Source organism: Sphaerodactylus townsendi, linkage group LG05 (genome assembly GCF_021028975.2).
Source record: "Sphaerodactylus townsendi isolate TG3544 linkage group LG05, MPM_Stown_v2.3, whole genome shotgun sequence".
Taxonomy (NCBI): Eukaryota; Metazoa; Chordata; class Lepidosauria; order Squamata; family Sphaerodactylidae; genus Sphaerodactylus; species Sphaerodactylus townsendi.
Genome location: NC_059429.1, coordinates 32,032,072 through 32,051,051, shown reverse-complemented (window position 1 = coordinate 32,051,051; position 18,980 = coordinate 32,032,072). Strand labels below are relative to the sequence as shown.

At 40.7% G+C, this 18,980-nt stretch overlaps 1 protein-coding gene across 1 annotated transcript in view; it reads left to right on the top strand.

The window, feature by feature from the left end:
• Positions 1 to 18,980, top strand: part of ASPM (assembly factor for spindle microtubules) — a 31,425-nt gene that overhangs the window by 4,546 nt on the left and 7,899 nt on the right. The window contains exons 5-18 of the mRNA XM_048498721.1: positions 904 to 1,050; positions 7,046 to 7,291; positions 7,478 to 7,545; positions 8,766 to 8,907; positions 8,990 to 9,120; positions 9,859 to 10,034; positions 10,123 to 10,268; positions 10,361 to 10,446; positions 11,768 to 11,983; positions 13,261 to 13,465; positions 13,553 to 13,698; positions 13,786 to 13,908; positions 14,004 to 14,138; positions 15,744 to 18,929. Coding sequence (XP_048354678.1) covers positions 904 to 1,050; positions 7,046 to 7,291; positions 7,478 to 7,545; positions 8,766 to 8,907; positions 8,990 to 9,120; positions 9,859 to 10,034; positions 10,123 to 10,268; positions 10,361 to 10,446; positions 11,768 to 11,983; positions 13,261 to 13,465; positions 13,553 to 13,698; positions 13,786 to 13,908; positions 14,004 to 14,138; positions 15,744 to 18,929 — 5,153 coding nt within the window. The remainder of the gene's footprint in view (positions 1 to 903; positions 1,051 to 7,045; positions 7,292 to 7,477; positions 7,546 to 8,765; positions 8,908 to 8,989; positions 9,121 to 9,858; positions 10,035 to 10,122; positions 10,269 to 10,360; positions 10,447 to 11,767; positions 11,984 to 13,260; positions 13,466 to 13,552; positions 13,699 to 13,785; positions 13,909 to 14,003; positions 14,139 to 15,743; positions 18,930 to 18,980) is intronic.

Sequence of the window (18,980 nt, the reverse complement as noted above, 5' to 3'; positions counted from 1 at the left end):
TTCTCCACACTCTTATAGCTCCTAGCAACTGTCTGGCCTGACACAACTTTGAAAACTACTGTTATTCATGGATGGGAGGATGTCCAGAAGAGTATGACATGTTCCCAGGTGTGTGTGTGTGTGTGTGTGTGTGTGTGTGTGTGTGTGTGTGTGTGTAGCTACAGCTAAAATGATGAATTGGCAGAAATACAGAAAAGTCAAGCTGCTTTGGTCCCCAGCACATGACACTGGGAGTGAGCAATGAGAAGGATGGGTCAAGAAGAGTTATTGTGAAAATGAGCTACTGTTAGCCATTTTAGGGAATGAAACAAGGAGGACAGTGGTATTCTGTGGAAAAATGAAGAACATGTATTTTAAAAAGCTCTCAATGATACCACACAAATTAGAGTGCTTCTTTCTTTTTGAAACGTGTAGTCATTGTGCTCACAAATTGATGCATGGGGAGGGAGGTGGATTGTGCCTGGCTTTGCTATTGATTTTCCAGAATCAGTTAAAGTTGGAAACTAGTTCTGCTGTCCTGAAATGTTGCAGATAGGCTGTTTCAAGCAATTGAGATCTGTGAAAAATCAAGGTCTTCAGTTGCAGACACACTTGTGTCCATGCAGTTTGTGCATGCATGGGGCCAGTTCTGATTGACAGCTGAATTCACAAAAGTTGCGGCAGAGCTTGTTTTCCTAATTTGTTTGTCAAACAGACCTGAGAATATTCTGTATATGCACAATGAATGTGTGCATATAGCTTTATATCATGCACTGACAGTTACATCTGCTTTTAGTGGTAGTCTCCATTTAGTTAAACACTTTGGGGCTATTTATTTACCAATGAAACATCTCTCATGAGGGCATATCTTGGCATTTCAAATAAAAATATTTTTTAAAAATATGTGTGATTATTCTTTAAAAGATCTTCCGAGGCATCCAATGCCTTTTGTGGCGAAGAACATGTTTTACGATGAACGTTGGAAAGAGAAACAACAGCGAGGTTTTACTTGGTGGTTGAATTTTGTACTTACTCCAGATGACTTTACAGTAAAAACAGACACTTCTCATGGTAAATAAACTTTGGAGTTTTCAATATTTCAGAAAATTTGCATTTATGTCCAAGGGTCATGCTAAATTTCTACAGTATAGTGTCTATGTTATAAGCCTAAGCCACAAACTAAGAATAATCTATCTAGTATGACATGTTCCCAGGTGTGTGTGTGTGTGTAACTTATTTTTAACATCTAATATATATGTAATATATCTAATATATATGTAATTCTGATTGACATCTAATATATATGTAATTTTTATACTATGGTGGCATTTACTTCAACTGTTCCACTGACTTGTTTGATCTTCTGAAGCCCATATGACTTTTGTGTAATCTTGTACAGCTGTTCCTGCTAATGGTAGTTGTAGGGCACTTAATCAGCATAACTTATGATAAACCTTTGGTTATTAAGAAACGAAAAGAAAAAATTAAGAATTGACCAGAGTTAAAGTGGTTTTCTTTCATAAGAAAATTGTGTTATTGTTTGTTTTTTAGAAAACCTTGAACTGAATTTTAAGACAGAATTTTTAACTGTCAGAAAGACTAATTAATTGATAGCTGAATGTTAGTTGAGATTTTCATAATAGTACAGCTAATTCTCACTTACTTAAAAAGTAAATCCTTGTCTAGTTAGGTAGTATAACTGGATTCCTTCTTACTGTGATATTCCTGTGGTATCTTGCATTGAGCTTTTGTGTTTCTATGATACACATAAGAACAAGCCAGCTGGATCAGACCAAAGTCCATCTAGTCCAGCTCTCTGCTACTCGCAGTGGCCCACCAGGTGCCTTTGGGAGCTCACATGTAGGATGTGAACGCAATGGCCTTCTGCGGCTGTTGCTCCCGATCACCTGGTCTGTTAAGGCATTTGCAATCTCAGATCAAAGAGGATCAAGATTGGTAGCCATAAATCGACTTCTCCTCCATAAATCTGTCCAAGCCCCTTTTAAAGCTATCCAGGTTAGTGGCCATCACCACCTCCTGTGGCAGCATATTCCAAACACCAATCACACGTTGTGTGAAGAAGTGTTTCCTTTTATTAGTCCTAATTCTTCCCCCCAGCATTTTCAATGAATGCCCCCTGGTTCTAGTATTGTGAGAAAGAGAGAAAAATTTCTCTCTGTCAACATTTTCTACCCCATGCATAATTTTATAGACTTCAATCATATCCCCTTAGTCAGCCTCCTCTCCAAACTAAAGAGTCCCAAACGCTGCAGCCTCTCCTCATAGGGAAGGTGCTCCAGTCCCTCAATCATCCTCGCCAAGGTTCTCTTCTCTGCACTTTTTTTCTATCTCCCTCAATATCCTTTGAGATGCTGCACTAGAACTGGACATACAGTACTCCAAGTGCTGTCGCATTCACTGCTTTTATATAAGGGGCATGACAATCTTTGCAGTTTTATTATCAATTCCTTTCCTAATGATCCCCAGCATAGAGTTTGCCTTTTTCACAGCTGCCATGCATTGAGTTGACATCTCCCATGGAACTATCAACTAAGACGCTTAAATCCCTTTCCTGGTCTGTGACTGATAGCACTGACCCCTGTAGCGTGTATGTGAAGTTTGGATTTTGTCCCTGTGTGCATCACTTTACATTTTGCTACATTGAACTGCATTTGCCATTTCTGAGCCCACTCCACCTAATTCTATCAAGGTCCGCTTGAGCTCTTCAGAATCCTTTGTGGTTCTCACCACCTCTACATAATTTGGTATCATCTGCAAACTTGGCCACCACGCTTACTCCACCCTACTTCCAGGTCATTTATGAATAGGTTAAAGAGCACTGGTCCCAAAACGGATCCTTGGGGACACCACTCCCGACATCTCTCCATTGTGAGAACTTCCCATTTACACCCACTCTTTGTTTCCTGTTTCTCAACCAGTTTTTAATCCATAGGAGTGACTTCCCCTCTTATTCCTTCATTGCTGAGTTTTCTCAACAGTCTCTGGTGAGGAACTTTGTCAAAAGCCTTTTGGAAATCCATAAGTAGACAATGTCCACCGGGTTCACTCCCTGTCCACATGCCTGTTTACACCCTCAAAGAACTCTAGTAAGTTTGTAAGACAGGATTTGCCTCTGCAAAAGCCATGCTGACTCCTTCCTCAGCAGGTCTTGCTTTTCTACATGTTTTATAATTTTATCTTTAATGATAGATTCTACTAATTTACCAGGAACAGATGTCAAACTGACTGGCTCTGTAATTTCTCGGTCCCCCCTAGATCCCTTTCTCTTAAAGATTGGTGTGACATTGGCCATCTTCCAGTCTTCAGGGATGGAGCCTGATTCCAGGGATAAGTTGCATATTAAAGTGAGAAGATCAGCAATTTCATGCTTGAGCTCCCTTTAAGAACTCTTGGGTGAATGCAATCTGGGCCAGGGATTTGGTAACATTTAGTTTATCAATGGCTGCCAGAACTTCTTCCTTTGTCTACCACTATCTTCGCTAGTTCCTTGGATTCTACTCTCCTAAGAAGCTTGGTTCAGGTGCAGGAATGTTCTCACCTCCTCTTGGGTGAAGACAGATGCAAAGAATTCATTCAGCTTCTGCAATCTCCCTGCCATCTTTTAGCACACCCTTTGTTCCCTTTTGTCATCTAACGGGCCTACCGCCTCCTTTGCTGGCTTCCTGCTTTCTTTGATGTACTTGAAGAACTGTTTGTTGCTGGTCTTGATGTTCGCAGCCATGCTCCTCATAATCCTTTTGCCTCCCCTTACAGCTAACTTTCTCTCTCTTTTGCCACCATTTGTGTTCCCTCTCATATTCTTCATCAGCCAAACTGGACTTCCATTTTCTAAAAGACATTTTCTTTTTTCTGATAATTTCCTCAACCTCTCTTGTTAACCATGGTGGCTTTCTTTTTGGACTGGTGCTGCCTTTTCTAACCTGTGGAACACATTCCAGCTGAGCTTTTATTACTGTGTTTTTAAATAACCTCCAAGCATCCTGGACAGTTTTGACTCTCTTTGATTTTCCTTTCAGCTTCCTCAAGACTATCCCCCTCATCTTTGAGAAATTTCCCTTTCTGAAGGCTTAATGTAACTACATTAGTAGTTGCCACTTGTTCGCATGCTGAGATACTGAATCTGGACAGCATTGTGGTCGCTGTTCCCTATCGGCTCAACAACACTGGACTTCCTGCACCAGGTCCTGGGTCCCACATAGAATTAGATCTAGGATCACCTCTCCCCTGGTTGGTCTCCACAACCAACTCCTCTCAGCCACAGTCATTTAGCATATCCAGGAATGCTCTCTCCTTACTATGACCTGAACATGCATTTTTCCAGTTTATATGGGGATAGTTAAAATCACCCATTACCACTACATTTTGTTTTTGTTGGCCTCTAATTTCTTTTCCATCTCAGAATCCTCTTGTGCACTTTGGTCAGGGGGGACGATAATATATTCCTAATATTAAACTGTCCTTCACACCTGGTATTGATATCCATAGTGATTCTGTAGGGGGAACCAGCTCCCCTTGCATTGTCTATTTTATGTGATACTCATGCTCTCTTTGATGTAAGTGGCAACTGCACCCCCAATGCTCTCTATCCTATCCTTCCTATAGAGCCTGTAGCCTGGTATAACAGCATCCCACTGGTTCTCCTCATTCCACCATGTCTCTGTAATGCCCACTCATATCAAAAGTCCTTCAAAACTCTGTAACTCTAGTTCCCCCATTTTAGGTCTAATGCTTCTACTATTAGCATAGAGACACCTGTATACCCTGTCTCTGTCCTTAACCTGGGATTTATGTGCTCTACCCTCAAGTCTTTTTTGTAGACACTATCCCTTGTCACATGCACATTAAGCTATGTTCCCTCACTTGTATGTGGTTGATTTAAAAAAAATCTCCCTCTCTGTCTGCATTCCCATAGATACCAAAGTTACCTCAGCTCCTGTCGGCTTTCCCCCAGGGATCAGTTTAAAAGCTGTTCTGCCACCTTTTTAATGTTGAGCGCCAGCAGCCTGGTTCCTCTTTGGTTAAGATGAAGCCCGTCCCGTTTGTACAGGCCTACCTTGTCCCAAAAGGTTCCCCAGTTCCTGACAAATCTGAAACCCTCTGCCTTACACCACCTTCTCATCCACGCATTGAGACCCTGTATCTCCGCTTGCCTAGCTCGCCCTGCGTGTGGAACGGGTAGCATTTCTGAGAATGCCACCTTGGGGGTCCTGGACTTCAATCTGTTTCCTAGCAGCCTAAATTTAGCTTCCAGAACCTCCCGGCTACATTTCCCAATGTCGTTGGTGCCAATGTGAACCACAACTGCTTACTCCACCCCAGCACTGTCTAAAAGCCTATGTAGACGAAGCGTGACATCCGCAACCTTTGCACCAGGCAGGCAAGTCACCATGCGGTCATCACGCCTCTCACAAACCCAACTCTCTACATTTCTAATGATCGAATCACCACTACAAGGAGCCCCCCACCTCCCCGAGGGGTATCCTCAGTGCGAGAGGATAGCTGATCACCAGTTAAGGAAGGGATCCCATCTAAGGGAGCATCTTCCACCACCTCAGACTGGCACCCTCCATCCCCAAGGCCTTCATTCTCCATGACATCTGAAGAGATGTCACCTTGGGAGTGGGACCCGGCTGTTAGGTCCCTGAAAGCCTCGTTTGTTGCCCTCTCTGCCTCTCTCAGCTTCTCCAGGTCTGCCACCTTGGCTTCAAGAGAACGCACACGTTCCTTGAGTGCCAGGAGCTCATTGCAGCGAGGGCACACCCATGACTTCTGTCCTAGTGGCAGATAGTCATACATGAGACACTCAGTGCAAAACTCTGGAAAGCCCCCATCCCCCTGCTGGCTTTCTGCCTTCATATCTGATTTGTTTAGATATTTAAATATTAAGCTTTTAGTCACTGCCCCCCTGGAGCTATCTGCACGTACTATCTGTCAAATATGTCCTTATTAATTTAAAAAACAAAAAAATTAAATTAAAATTGCTGGTTCCAGAGACTGAACTAAAGCCCCACCTTTAAGGACAAAAGCCCCACCTCTCAGGACAAAGAGGAACAAGAGATGAACTCTGTTAACCCCTGTTAAGCCCCACCTTCCAGATCTGTGGCAGCCTTACAAGGAGAAAAAAGAGATAACCCCTGTTAAAATACACTGTTTTAAAAGCTGTATTTGAGAAAGTTCTCCAAAATGAACACCAGCAGGTCACTCTGCTCTTCCTGGCCAAGTCTCTTCTGCTGCTACTCCTCTGCTGGTTCCAGAGACTGAACTAAAGCCCCACCTTTAAGGACAAAAGCCCCACCTCTCAGGACAAAGAGGAACAAGAGATGAACTCTGTTAACCCCTGTTAAGCCCCACCTTCCAGATTCAGCAGCCTTACAAGGAGAAAAAGAGATAACCCCTGTTAAAATACACTGTTTTAAAAGCTGTGGCTTTGAGAAAAGCCCTCCAAAATGAACACCAGCAGGTCACTCTGCTCTTCCTGGCCAAGTCTCTTCTGCTGCTACTCCTCTCTGTTGGTTCCATAGACTGAACTAAAGCCCCACCTTTAAGGACAAAAGCCCCACCTCTCAGGACAAAGAGGAACAAGAGATGAACTCTGTTAACCCCTGTTAAGCCCCACCTTCCAGATTCAGCAGCCTTACAAGGAGAAAAAGAGATAACCCCTGTTAAAATACACTGTTTTAAAAGCTGTGGCTTTGAGAAAAGCCCTCCAAAATGAACACCAGCAGGTCACTCTGCTCTTCCTGGCCAAGTCTCTTCTGCTGCTACTCCTCTCTGTGGAGGATATGTAAAATGTCCTTTAAAATGTGAAATAATAGGTAGCCATGCTTATAGTAAACACACTGTTTAGTCAATTTTCATAATAGGATAGAATAATCCAGACATACAGCCCAGTTGAAAGTGTGCATCCCTGGCAGGTGCAGTCATAAAAACTACCAGCAAAGCAGGTGGTTTCAGATAATTCAAATCAATGGGCCCAACTCACTTTCCACAGGAAAGCGTTCTCTTAATGCATGAAGTTAACATGTTGTCCTTTTCTCTTCATCAGTCAATGCAGCATCACTTATTTTGGGAATAGAAGCTCATCATAAATGCAGTGTTCCAAAAGCACCAACAAAAGAGGAAGTTTCGTTAAGAGCGTATTCTGCTCGATGTAAATTGAACAAACTCCGTAGCTCAGCTTGCCGTTTGTTTACCCACAATGCAATGGTTAAAGCAATAAAAAGGCTGGAGGTTGAAATTGAAGCCAAACACTTGCTTGTTCGGAAGGACAGACATCTGTGGAAGGATATTGGTGAGAATGTAATGTACTACATCTAGTTTTGCATATATTTAAATATATGCATTGTTTCAAAATGGGCCCAAAATAACCTGCCACTTTTCTACTGATGGAATGCTTACATCTTAAGTGTTTCTATTTAACAGTAAAAATTCAGATTTTACTCCAGCTTTCATTTTGCTCATTTTTGCTATTTTGTAGGACAAAGGCAGAAAATCCTGAACTGGCTTCTATGCTACAATCCGCTGTGGCTGCGCATGGGCTTGGAGGTAAGTTTGTAATCTTCTAAAGGTTAAAGAGTATTCCAGGTAGCATATTATATGAACCAACAGACTTGTAGAGATTTCCTGAGACTGGCCTTGAAACTGAGAGTAGTGTTTGGTGGGCAGATATCTGCTGTTGCCAGATCCTGCAGGCTCAGTGATCAGAAGCACATTCACCTATTATATAATCTTGCATGTTCTGTAGTCTCCAACTTTCTGCTATATTATCTTGTCAGTGGTTGGCTTCCAAGTACTAACTATTAAACAGTGATAGTGTACTTGTATCCCAGCAAGTTAAAATCTGCTGCCTCTGTTCCTTTCTCATTCCTTGTCCTTAGCAGCCGGTGAGCTATTTCCACCTTCTGCCTTCACAGCACCAGCTGGTACTTTGTGTGCCCTCCCTCTGAGATTGCCATTTCTAGCCTGGGTGGAACTGGGGCAGCAATGATGGCTCATGTGCAAGTACTGGAAAGGTGCTGCAGTCTCACTTCTCCACAGCATCAGCTTGTGCTGAATGTGTGAGCCTCCTTCATCTCATTCTTCCCCTCTGCCTACTATCATTGTAGCTGCTGCCTCTTCCTTTCTAAGCACTAACGGATGCAAAGTATGTGTCATTATGCACCCCTCCATGCCAGTCAGCCTAGCTTGGAAAGGATGTATTTGATGCACTAGGTCACATGCCAGATTACCAACAGATGCTTTTCCAGAGCAAGGTCACAGCTGGATGATTCTGAAGGCCAGATAGCATGTATTGATCTGTCTATAGTAGCTTTAAGGTGGCCAGCTGCATTACCAGTGCCTTTAGAGATTTCAGAAGCACTTTGGCAAAGTACATTGAACCACTGAGAATAGTCTTATGCTTGGTGTAGATGTAGTTAACAGGAATTCAGTTGCATTCATAGCTGGGAGGGTGAGAAAATGAAATAACAGCACATTAGAATGAAATTGAGTGGCTTTGCTTTCCATAATGCTCTTGCACTGTTTAACAGTTGAACATGGGTGAAGATGTAAGATCACTGCTTCTGGAAACCAGATTCAGTTGTTCTAACTGCTTAAGGACTTGTTCTGTATTTGGGAATATGAATCTTAACCACGGAAGTTCTAGGGGGAAAACTTAAATTGTATGTTAACCTGTTTTTAATAAGTCACTGTTCCAGCTGCAGAAGAACAATTATATTGCTACAAGACAGCTATTTGAACAACATTGGTTTGCCCCATTTTAACAGACTGTCTATGGTGAACTGATAGCCTTGGAGAATAATAGTGATGTAACGGGTTTGGCAATGTTTATACTCACTCGCTTGTTGTGGAACCCAGATATTGCCGCTGAATATAGGCACCCAGCTGTGCCTCATCTTTATCGAGACGGTAACTGTTTTTCTTTTCACTTTTTAAATCTGGTTTCAGGTTGGAAATGTATCTCTTTATAAAATTAATGTTCTGTTTATAGGTCACGAAGAAGCACTGTCAAAATTTACACTGAAAAAAATACTTCTACTGGTTTGCTTTCTTGATCATGCCAAATCATCTAGAATTATTGATCATGATCCTTGCCTCTTCTGCAGAAATGCAGCATTTAAGGTACTTTGATTAAGCCTTTGATTTTTGTAGGAGTGTTCATAATTCTAATTTCTTGTGCCTTCCAGAATTCATGTAGTAATTTCAAGATTTACTTTCTTCCTTTGGGGAATATTTTCTCACTTGGTATGGGTGAGAACAGAAACCATATTTTCCAAACACTGGAGGAGCTAGAGTCTCATTGTCACATACAATGTATACTTTTGTATAAAAGTTAAATGTTCTTTTCCTGATTTCCAGTAATACTTGAAACAGTTCATGTGTAATTTATTTATGTTATTTTGCAGTGGTTAAGTACCTTCTTGTAAGAATATTTTTTGTTCTTCGTATTTGGCATTCCATATGCAAGTGGAACACCTGGATTTGTAAATAATTTTATTGAGTCCTCCAGAAACTTAAACAAATTGGTTATGCCTGCATCAAATTTTTGATTTTTTGAAACTTAGCTGCAGCATGTTTGCGAGAACTTTACATAATTGCAGGTAGCAATATAGAAAATCTCCTAATCTTTGTTCATGTATAGTATAGGACTGTTCACAAAAATTATGTACCAACTATGCTAGGCTATTTTGCATCAGCTTCTTTTTCCATGCAATTAGTTGAGCATGCTGATCTGTTTTTTGGATGAACTTTTCCCATTACATGGGAGATCTCTAATAGTCAACGATCTTGATCAAATTTCAAAAGTGAAGGTATTTCTTGCTTATCAATATGTGTATAATACCTTATTTCTTACTTTAGTCCAGCAGAGACATATTATTGGCATTTTCCCGAGACTTTTTAAGCGGAGAAGGTGATCTTTCTCGCCACCTGGGCTTCCTGGGCTTACCGGTGAATCATGTGCAGACTCCACTTGATGAGTTTGACTTTTCTGTAGTAAATCTAGCCACCGATTTGCAGTGTGGAATTCGTCTTGTGTAAGTTGTTGAATTTTGTTTTTCCTGTGTTATGAAAGAGTGGTGCTTGAAGAAAGCTCCTTTTCACATAAAACCCTTGTATTTTCAGAAGAACATTGGAGCTTCTGTCCAAAAACTGGAGTCTTTCAAAGAAGTTAAGAGTTCCAGCAATGAGTAGACTTCAGAAGATTCATAATGTTAATATTGCCCTTCAGGTATTAAAAGACCATGGAATTCAGTTGAAAGATGAATATGGTGAGAGTTAAAAAGTTGTACTCCGATTAGTATTTATAAAACATAAATGTCTGGATGCTGCTAATAATTAACAAAGTTATTTGTTTTTATAGGTTCAGGAATTGATGCCAAGGATATTGTAGACCGGCATAGAGAGAAAACACTGGCATTGCTATGGAAAATAGTTTTTGCTTTTCAGGTACTGCCTAGTTAAAGTATGGGTAGTTTATGACATATGAGTGTATGAGGCAGGTATTTCTACAGAACTTCAACATGGTTCACAGAATGTCATGGAATGCTCTATCCAGGGAACCAAATATTAGTGTCATAATTAAAGTATCTGTTATCCAACCTTTTGGGTATGAAATTTATTATACAGTATATTACTTATTCCAAATCATGGAGATTTTCTGGAAAATTAATTAGTACAGCACATAATGCTACAAGTACATAATAGATAAATGTAAGGTTACATATACAGTTCTTATTCCTGCATTAGCTTCAGAAACAGTTTTCAATTTCTTTAAAACCTATTTTTCTGTTTCTTCCTTGTTCTAACTCAAATCAAATTGGTTAGAGCTTCCATAACATTTTTTGTTTTTGTTGGAACACTCATTTTCCAGTGGTTAGAACAGTGGTTTCAATTTTACCACCATTGCCCCATGTAAAAACACTTAGGTCACTTCCGCACGGGTTATCGCTAAAAGGGGGGTGCGTCGGCGTATATGATGCCGACTCTCCCGACCATTCACACGAACAGTCCCGGTAAAGACAGGGAAGACAGCGCTATGCTGTCGCCCAATCGACTTACCTTCCCTGCGACCTTCCGGTGCATTGCCGAGGCCAGGGGACACGCCCCCCTGCCCTGTGCGACTGCTCCGGAGTTCACATGGCAGCGGCTGGAAGCTGCTGTTTCCAGAAAACCTCGCTCGGGGAGTGAGGTATGGAAACAGTGGCTTCGCGCCGCTAGGGGGGAGCGAGGGCGGCGTGGCTGTGATGCAGCTGCATCCCCCATGCGAACAGCTCCCTAGGGACAGCATTTTTGTGGAAAGAGTCTTATATCAGAAGACGGTGTTGGTCATCTCAAAATCCGGCCACAAAAAGCCAAGGTGTACTATATCATGTAAGTTTCCTGTTGCAGACTTAATCAGAAGCATCATGTATTGTCCATTTGATAGGTTTACTGAAGATCTGGTTCTAACATCCCTCAACATTAGGTACAAACATTTAATAACTTCTGAAAATAACATTCATTATAGCATAGTACAATATATTATTATACATAATTTGCTAAGTGTTTGGAATGTCCGACAGCAAACTCCTAACCAATGGGTACGCAGAACTCACAAAGTGAGTCCTGTGTGCCCATTGATAGAAAGATCGTTGTTGGATGTTCCACCCACTCCACCGTCCCCTGACCCAGCAGCAAGCCAGGCCCCCCAATTCTCCATCCCCCCTGCAATGGGCTTTGATGCTAGTATATATGGTACTACAGGTTAAAAATGCTTTTTTGTAATTAGGTGAATGTTTTCCTCGATCTGAATCAATTAAAAGATGAAATAGATTTTTTAAAGAACTTGCATGATGCACAAGTCAAGATGGCTGCCCTGGAATCTTCTGTAACCGTCAAAGGGAGAAAAGACAGCAGTTGCTTTTATTCATCGGAAAGCTGCAGTGAAAATGTAAAGCTGTTGATGGACTGGGTGAATGCTGTTTGTGTGTTTTATGGCATCCAGGTAAATATTTTATTTTCTCAACTGTTTGATTAGTTGATTGGCAGAGACTGAAATTAAGGGCAGATGGTTTTTCTATCTTATTTTAGCTATAATGTTCTACATGATACAAATACTAAAAGTTACTCAGTGCTAGCTATTGCCTTCATCACCTCGTTTTGTTATTAAGTCTCATGACTAAATTTGGATGACTTCCCCTTGCCATTGTTCAAGAAAATTGCTCTTATCCATATGCTGTTATAGAAAGAGCAGAGGTACTACTTACTTCAAAGAAACACTTTGGACTAATAGTTGCCAATGCTTAATAAGAAAACAGGTTAAGCAAGTACAAAAGGCATTATCAATAATCTCTGGCTAATACTTCTGCAGCCAGCCTGTTGATAGCCAACATGTGGAGAGTTGAAGGCTTAAGGAGGTCTTGGAAATGGTTGTTTCTATAAGTATGATTTTGGTTTGATTTATTGGTGTGACAAGGAGACTTCACATAAAGGAGAACAGTAATGCTCTGGGGTGAGCAAAGCAAGAAACCATCCATTGAAAGGAACTAGCTAAATGATTGTACAGTCAAAACTTCATTTTCCAGCTCCAATAGGAAATGGGAATTACTTTCAATCAAACACACCAGATACTCTTACCACTTTGTTCCACCCCCTACCCTGAAGAATTCTCAGCAATCAAACTCTGCCTATTGGGAATGCCATGGCAACAGCCCTCAAGTCTGTTGAGACCCTGAGAAATGGATCCAGTGCCAGTTGCCATCAGTATTTGGAGGCATCTGGCTGAATGGAGATGTGGCAGTAGGGCTCACATGTGTTTAAAGATGGGAGTGATTTGATGTATGCAGTATTCTGGATAGTTAAGAAATAAGTAACCAGACTCCCTTTTCTTAACATTTCTTAGTGATTTATGAGCTGAATTATGTATGAAAGAAACTTGATGTTCCCAAACTTGTTCCTCTGACTTTGGCAACTTTAGTGGTAGCCATCTACCTGCAGGCTATATACCAAATACACTAAATGAAACCTAATCTGCATTTTTGACATACTCCTAAAATGTGTTTATTTACCGAAGTGTTTCTAACTTACTGGCAAGTTGCATGTAAAAAGTAGGAAGTCAAAACTTCCAATCAATTTTCAAGCTCAAATACTTTGACATTTTTCCTTCTAGGTATTTGTATGGGGGGATACACTGTGTTATGAAGCCTAAGTGAATGATTATTACTGAGAAATGATACATGATTTGCAATAATTTTTTTTTCAAAATTCTGTTTTTCGAACTAGGTGGAGAACTTCACAGTATCCTTCTCAGATGGAAGAATTTTGTGTTATTTGATTCATCATTACCATCCGTGTTACATGCCTTTGGAAGCAATATGCCAGCGTACAACCCAAACAATAGAATGTACCAAAAGTGGTACATTGGCACTGAACTCGTCCTCTGAGTCTGATGATTCCCTAAGTCTGCTGAACAAACCTTTTGGCCAAGGTAAGTTTGTTAAATGTTGCTTCTACGTAATGTGATCCCTCTTTCATTTGATTTAACCAACACTATCCTTTTTCTGACTTAATACAGCTGTAAGCACTTCAGCACTCTATAAAGAACTCCTTGACAATGAGAAGAAAAACTTCCAGCTGGTTAATGCTGCCGTTTCTGACCTTGGTGGTGTTCCAGCTATGATTCACCATGTAGATATGTCTAACACTATACCTGATGAGAAGGTAACAAGCACATGTTTGAAATTCATCATCTCTTCTTTCTACTGTAAAAAATACTAAGTGCCTGTATATTTCTTCTCTCTTCTGTAGGTGGTTATCACCTATGTGTCATTTCTGTGTTCCCGACTTCTAGCTGTTTGTAAAGAGATTCGAGCAGCTCGACTTATTCAGTCTGCATGGAGGAAACACAGGCTGAAGAAGGAACTTGCTCAGGTTCTTTTGCGTTTGGTTTTATATAAGCAGCAGAAATTGATTCTAGGTAGAAGACTGAGTTGTTCAGTTTACTGTGGAATTTTCTCTCTTACTAGAACATCAAGCAAATCTTGAATGCAACTGTTGTAATTCAGAAACACTGGAGAAGGTGTTTGGCTCAGAAAGAACTTCAGAAATTTATAAAGGCAAAGCGAGAAGAAACTGAAAGAGTGTCTTCTGTTGTAATTCAGGTAGTTCTGCACATGAAATCACTTCATCAAATTAGCTCTTATGTTCTGTGATGATATTAACAGAACGCTCACTCTGGTGGGAAGGCTAAAGAGGCTAATGCCGAAAATCAGCAGAGTTTAGTTTTTGGTATAGAATTGACTTGCAAAATACTTTTGAGGTGTATAGGGCAGGATAAAAATACAAATAAATAAATATCTTGAGGCAAGACTGACTGACCAGCATGTGTTAACTGGTCTCCATTATTTAAAAGAAGAGAAGGGTAAAGGGCAGCAAATAAAATAAGATTGATCGCTTAACAGTTATCTAGCAGTTCGGGGAAGATAATTTTTACTTCAGGGCAAAGGACTTTTAAATGAAATCTGCTCTGTGCCTGTGGAATAAGAAACGGTAATTGCTGCTGTACTAATGATAATGCAAGTTTTAAACATGGGAGGTATAAAGTTACCAGTGATGAGTTTCTATATCATTTTCCTAAGTCCTAGTGTGAAAAAAATTCAGATTATATAACTATTTGCTTCCAAGACTTCATCCCTCTGAATCAGTATCAATAAATAATTCTATATATGATGGGAAGCATTTGTATTAAACTAACATGATCCTGTAGCACATCTAGTCTGGCATAAACGTTGGCTCATTAAAGATGATGCTATAGTATATTTGTTCCCATACTTAAGCTTAAGGGGAAGATACACGCACAATAATGATAAGAGAAAATTTGTACCCACCAGACTGAACACTAAAAAGTCACAAGGTATTTTATAACATCATGGCAATGTGTAAGAATTATTTCAAAACAAATTTGTACAATACAGCAAATTTCAACACAATAACAGCAACAGCTAGCCAGAATCTAGATAATTACTGGCCTAGTGAAAAACTTCAAGGCTGTGAAGCAAAAAATAGCGTTATAGTTTAGCAAAAAACAGGATTATAGATTATAGTTAGAGCATTGAGAAAAAATTCCTGTTTTTTGCTTCACAGCCTTGAAGTTTTTCAGGAGGCCAGTAATTGTCTAGATTGAATTTAGTGATCTTGGTGGATTCTTGGATATAGATTTGTTTTTTAACGGGAGCTTTGTTTTAAAAACAAACAGGAATCAAATAGTTCACAGATTAGCGCATATATATTCAACATACTGTAATTCTTGCTGGACATGTGTTTTGGTTTGGGCAGATATTTTGCTTATTTTCTGGACTATTTGGTGTCAGATTCTAGACCTTATTCTAAATTTACTTGGATATGAATTACCCTTGGACTCTTTGGCCTATTATCTAAAGGACAGTATTTTTGTTACAGTCTGCAAAAATGCTGCTCACATGTCCAAATTAACATTCTGATGTAGAAGCACTGAAGGCCTGAATATTGAATCTGAAAAGTTTATCGAAACATGGTCTGCTTTTGTAATGGTCTGGAATGATAAAGATAGGAGTGAGGTTTGACCCTATCTTTTGGACATTAAAAAAGATTTTTGAAAAATATCTGAATCCCAGAAATTGTTTCAGAGTTGTGACTCAGACCATCTTAATAACAATCTATTGTTTAATGTTAAAGGTAGGTTCGAACTGAAACAACTGATAACTGTGCTGGGGTTTTTTTATCCTCAGAAATACTGGAGAGGGTATTGTGCCAGAAGGAAGTATCTACAGCTGCGGTATAATACAGTTCTCATGCAAGCAAGGATAAGAATGTTACTTTCACTTGCTGCTTATAAAAAAATTATCTGGGCTGCAGTCACCATTCAAAGGCGCTGGCGGGCTTCACTGAAGGCAAAAAATGATTACCAAAGATATCAGAACTTGAAAGTGTCCACATTTGTGATTCAGTCTGCATTCAGAAGATGGAAAACCTGCAAAATAAAACAGAAAATAGAAGCTGAGCTGCTGTTGCAAGAGGCAGAACTAGCGGAAAAAACCAGAGCCGCCGTTCTAATTCAGTCATGGTACAGGATGATAAGAGATCGAAATAGTTTCTTTTGTGTTAGACGAAGTGTTATCAAGATACAAGCCTGGTTCAGATGCATTCTAGCTAAATTCATTTACAAACAGAAGAAAGCAGGGATATTGGCTATTCAAAAGTGTTACAGAGCATACAGACTGGGAAAAACTGAGAGGGAAACTTATCTGCAGAGACGTGCAGCAATAATAGTTCTTCAGGCTGCTTTTAGGGGAATGAAAGCTCGTTTATTATTTAAGCAGGTGAGAGCAGTTTGCATCATTCAGTCATTTTGGCAAATGAGACGAGAGAGGCAGAGGTTTCTACAAGTGAAACACTTTGTCATTGTTGTGCAGTCGCATGTGAGAAAGCAACAGCAACTGAAAAGATTCAGAGCGATTAAAGATGCTGCCTCAGTTATTCAGGCACGGTACAGAGCATACAGAGCTTCTAAAAAAGCAATTACTTCTTACCATGAATTACGCCGTGCTGCTGTCATTTTACAGTCTGCATTTAGAGCAAAACAAGCAAGACAGAAGGTCAACATGCTGAAATCTATAATAAAAATTCAGTCCTGTTTTCGTGCTTACGTGGCCCGGAAAAGATTTCTAAACTTCAAACTTGCTGCTGTGAAAATTCAGGCTTTTATAAAGATGAGGCAATCACATAAACATTACTGTGCGTTAAGAGAAGCAGCCATATATGTCCAACGAAGGTACCGTTCCCAGAAGGAAGCCTCTCAACTGAGAGAAGAATATGCAAAACTGAGACGAGCTTGTGTAAAAGTCCAAGCTGTTGTACGAGGACATCACACTAGAAAGTGGATGAAGAGGAGGCAAGAGGCTGCAGTTGTACTTCAGGCCCAGTACAGAATGAAGAGAGAGAGGCAGCACTATCTAAGCCTGTGTAGAGCTTCCACTGTTATTCAGATGCACTATCGTGCCTACAGAGAAGGAACCTGTCAGAGGGAGATCTTCTTGCAACTCAAAAAGGCAACTATCTGTTTGCAAGCAGCCTGCAGAGGTTATAGACTGCGCAAAACCCTTCAACGTGAAAATGAAGCTGCACTTATAATCCAGACAGCTTTTAGGACTCATGCTGCAAGGAGGCGGCATCAGACCATGATTCAAGCTTCCCTTGTGATTCAGAGATGGTATAGGGCTTCCAAGGCTACCTCTGAAATCCAACAAAGTTTCTTCAGGACCAAAGCAGCTGTTATTACCCTACAGGCAGCTTCCCGTGGCTGGTTAGCAAGGAAACGGATTCAGGAGCAGCATGCTGCTGCAATTGTTATCCAGTCTGCACTTAGGAAGTATAAGGCTCTGAAAAATTTCACAACAACAAGAAATGCAGCTCTAACGCTTCAGCGGCGGTACAGAGCTCTAATGTCTTGTAGAGAACAACGACAGGCATATATTCTATTTCGCACCTGCATCATACAACTCCAGGCAGTTTGGAGAGGCAGTGTGATGAGAGAGCAAATAAAAAGGCAACATCAGGGTGCAGTAGTCATACAGTCCTACTATAGAATGCACAACAGTCGAGCAAAGTTCAAAAGTTTAAGACTGGCTACTGTCTCCATTCAAAGACGGTATCGTGCTGCTGTCCTAGCCAACAGCCAAAGGCAGGAGTACCTGGCATTAAGGGAAGCAACTGTTAAAATCCAGGCAGTTTACAGAGGTGTGAGAACCAGGCGAAATGTTCAGGGCATGCATCATGCCGCTGTGTGTATCCAAGCAATATTTAAGATGCATCAAGCTTATGCTAAATATCAGGCATTAAAGCTGGCAACAGCTGTAATTCAGGTTAGATACAGAGCTGTTTGCAGAAGAAGACAGGAACAGGCAAAGTATCAGGAGCTAAGAGAGGCTTCCTTTATCCTTCAGTCTGCTGACAGAGGCATGAAAGTTAGACAAGAGCTAAAAACTTTGCATTTCTCCTCTGTGACTATTCAGAGGAAGTATCGAGCTACAGTACTAGCAAAAGATCAGCGCAACGAGTATCTTTGCTTCCATCAATCTGCCATCATTGTGCAGTCTGCCTTCAGAGGCATGTTGGTCAGGAAGCGTGTGAACCAAATGCATGCAGCTGCTACCATTATCCAGGCAACTATCAGAATGTACATAATGCGTAATCGTTACAGAGCCGTGAAGCTTGCTTCTGTCATAATTCAGTGGCACTATAGATCATACAAAGAAGCTAAAAACATGAGAGGACTATATTTGAAGCAGCGCCACTCTGCTGTAGTTCTTCAGGCAGCCTACAGGGGAATGAAAACGCGGTGCACCTTAAAGAAAGAGCACATTGCTGCAGTAGTCATCCAGAGTAACTTCCGCATGCACAGGCAATGTTGTTCTTATAGAAAAATGCAATGGGCAGCCATAGTCATACAAACAAAATTCAGAGCAAGATGTCTTAGAAAGCTTGCTGTCCAGCAGCACTCCACTGACAGAGCTGCCACTAGTCTTCCAATGGCTTCTTGCACAACGAAGGAGGCAAGCCCTCAGACAAGACATCACGCTGCTCTTGTGATTCAGAGGAGTTTTAAACTCTGGAGAGACCGCAGGAAAATTCAGTCCTACTGTCATGTGGCCATGGATAGCAAGACTATTCAGTACAGAACTGCAGCTGTTACATTACAGACTCTGTCCCGAGGAAATGAAGCCGGAGTGCAGTACCAGAAATACAGGAAAGCTGCTATTGTTATACAACAGTATTTTCGATCTTTCTTGGCCGTGCGACGTCAAAGAAGGATTTACTTACGAACTCTGAGGAGCATTATTGTTATGCAAGCAACTGTAAGAGGGTTCCTTGAACGTCAAAGACTTCGCCAAATAAAAAGTGCAGTAAAAATGCAGGTATTTATCAGCACTAATGAAGTACTACTTGCTGCTAATAATGATAATATA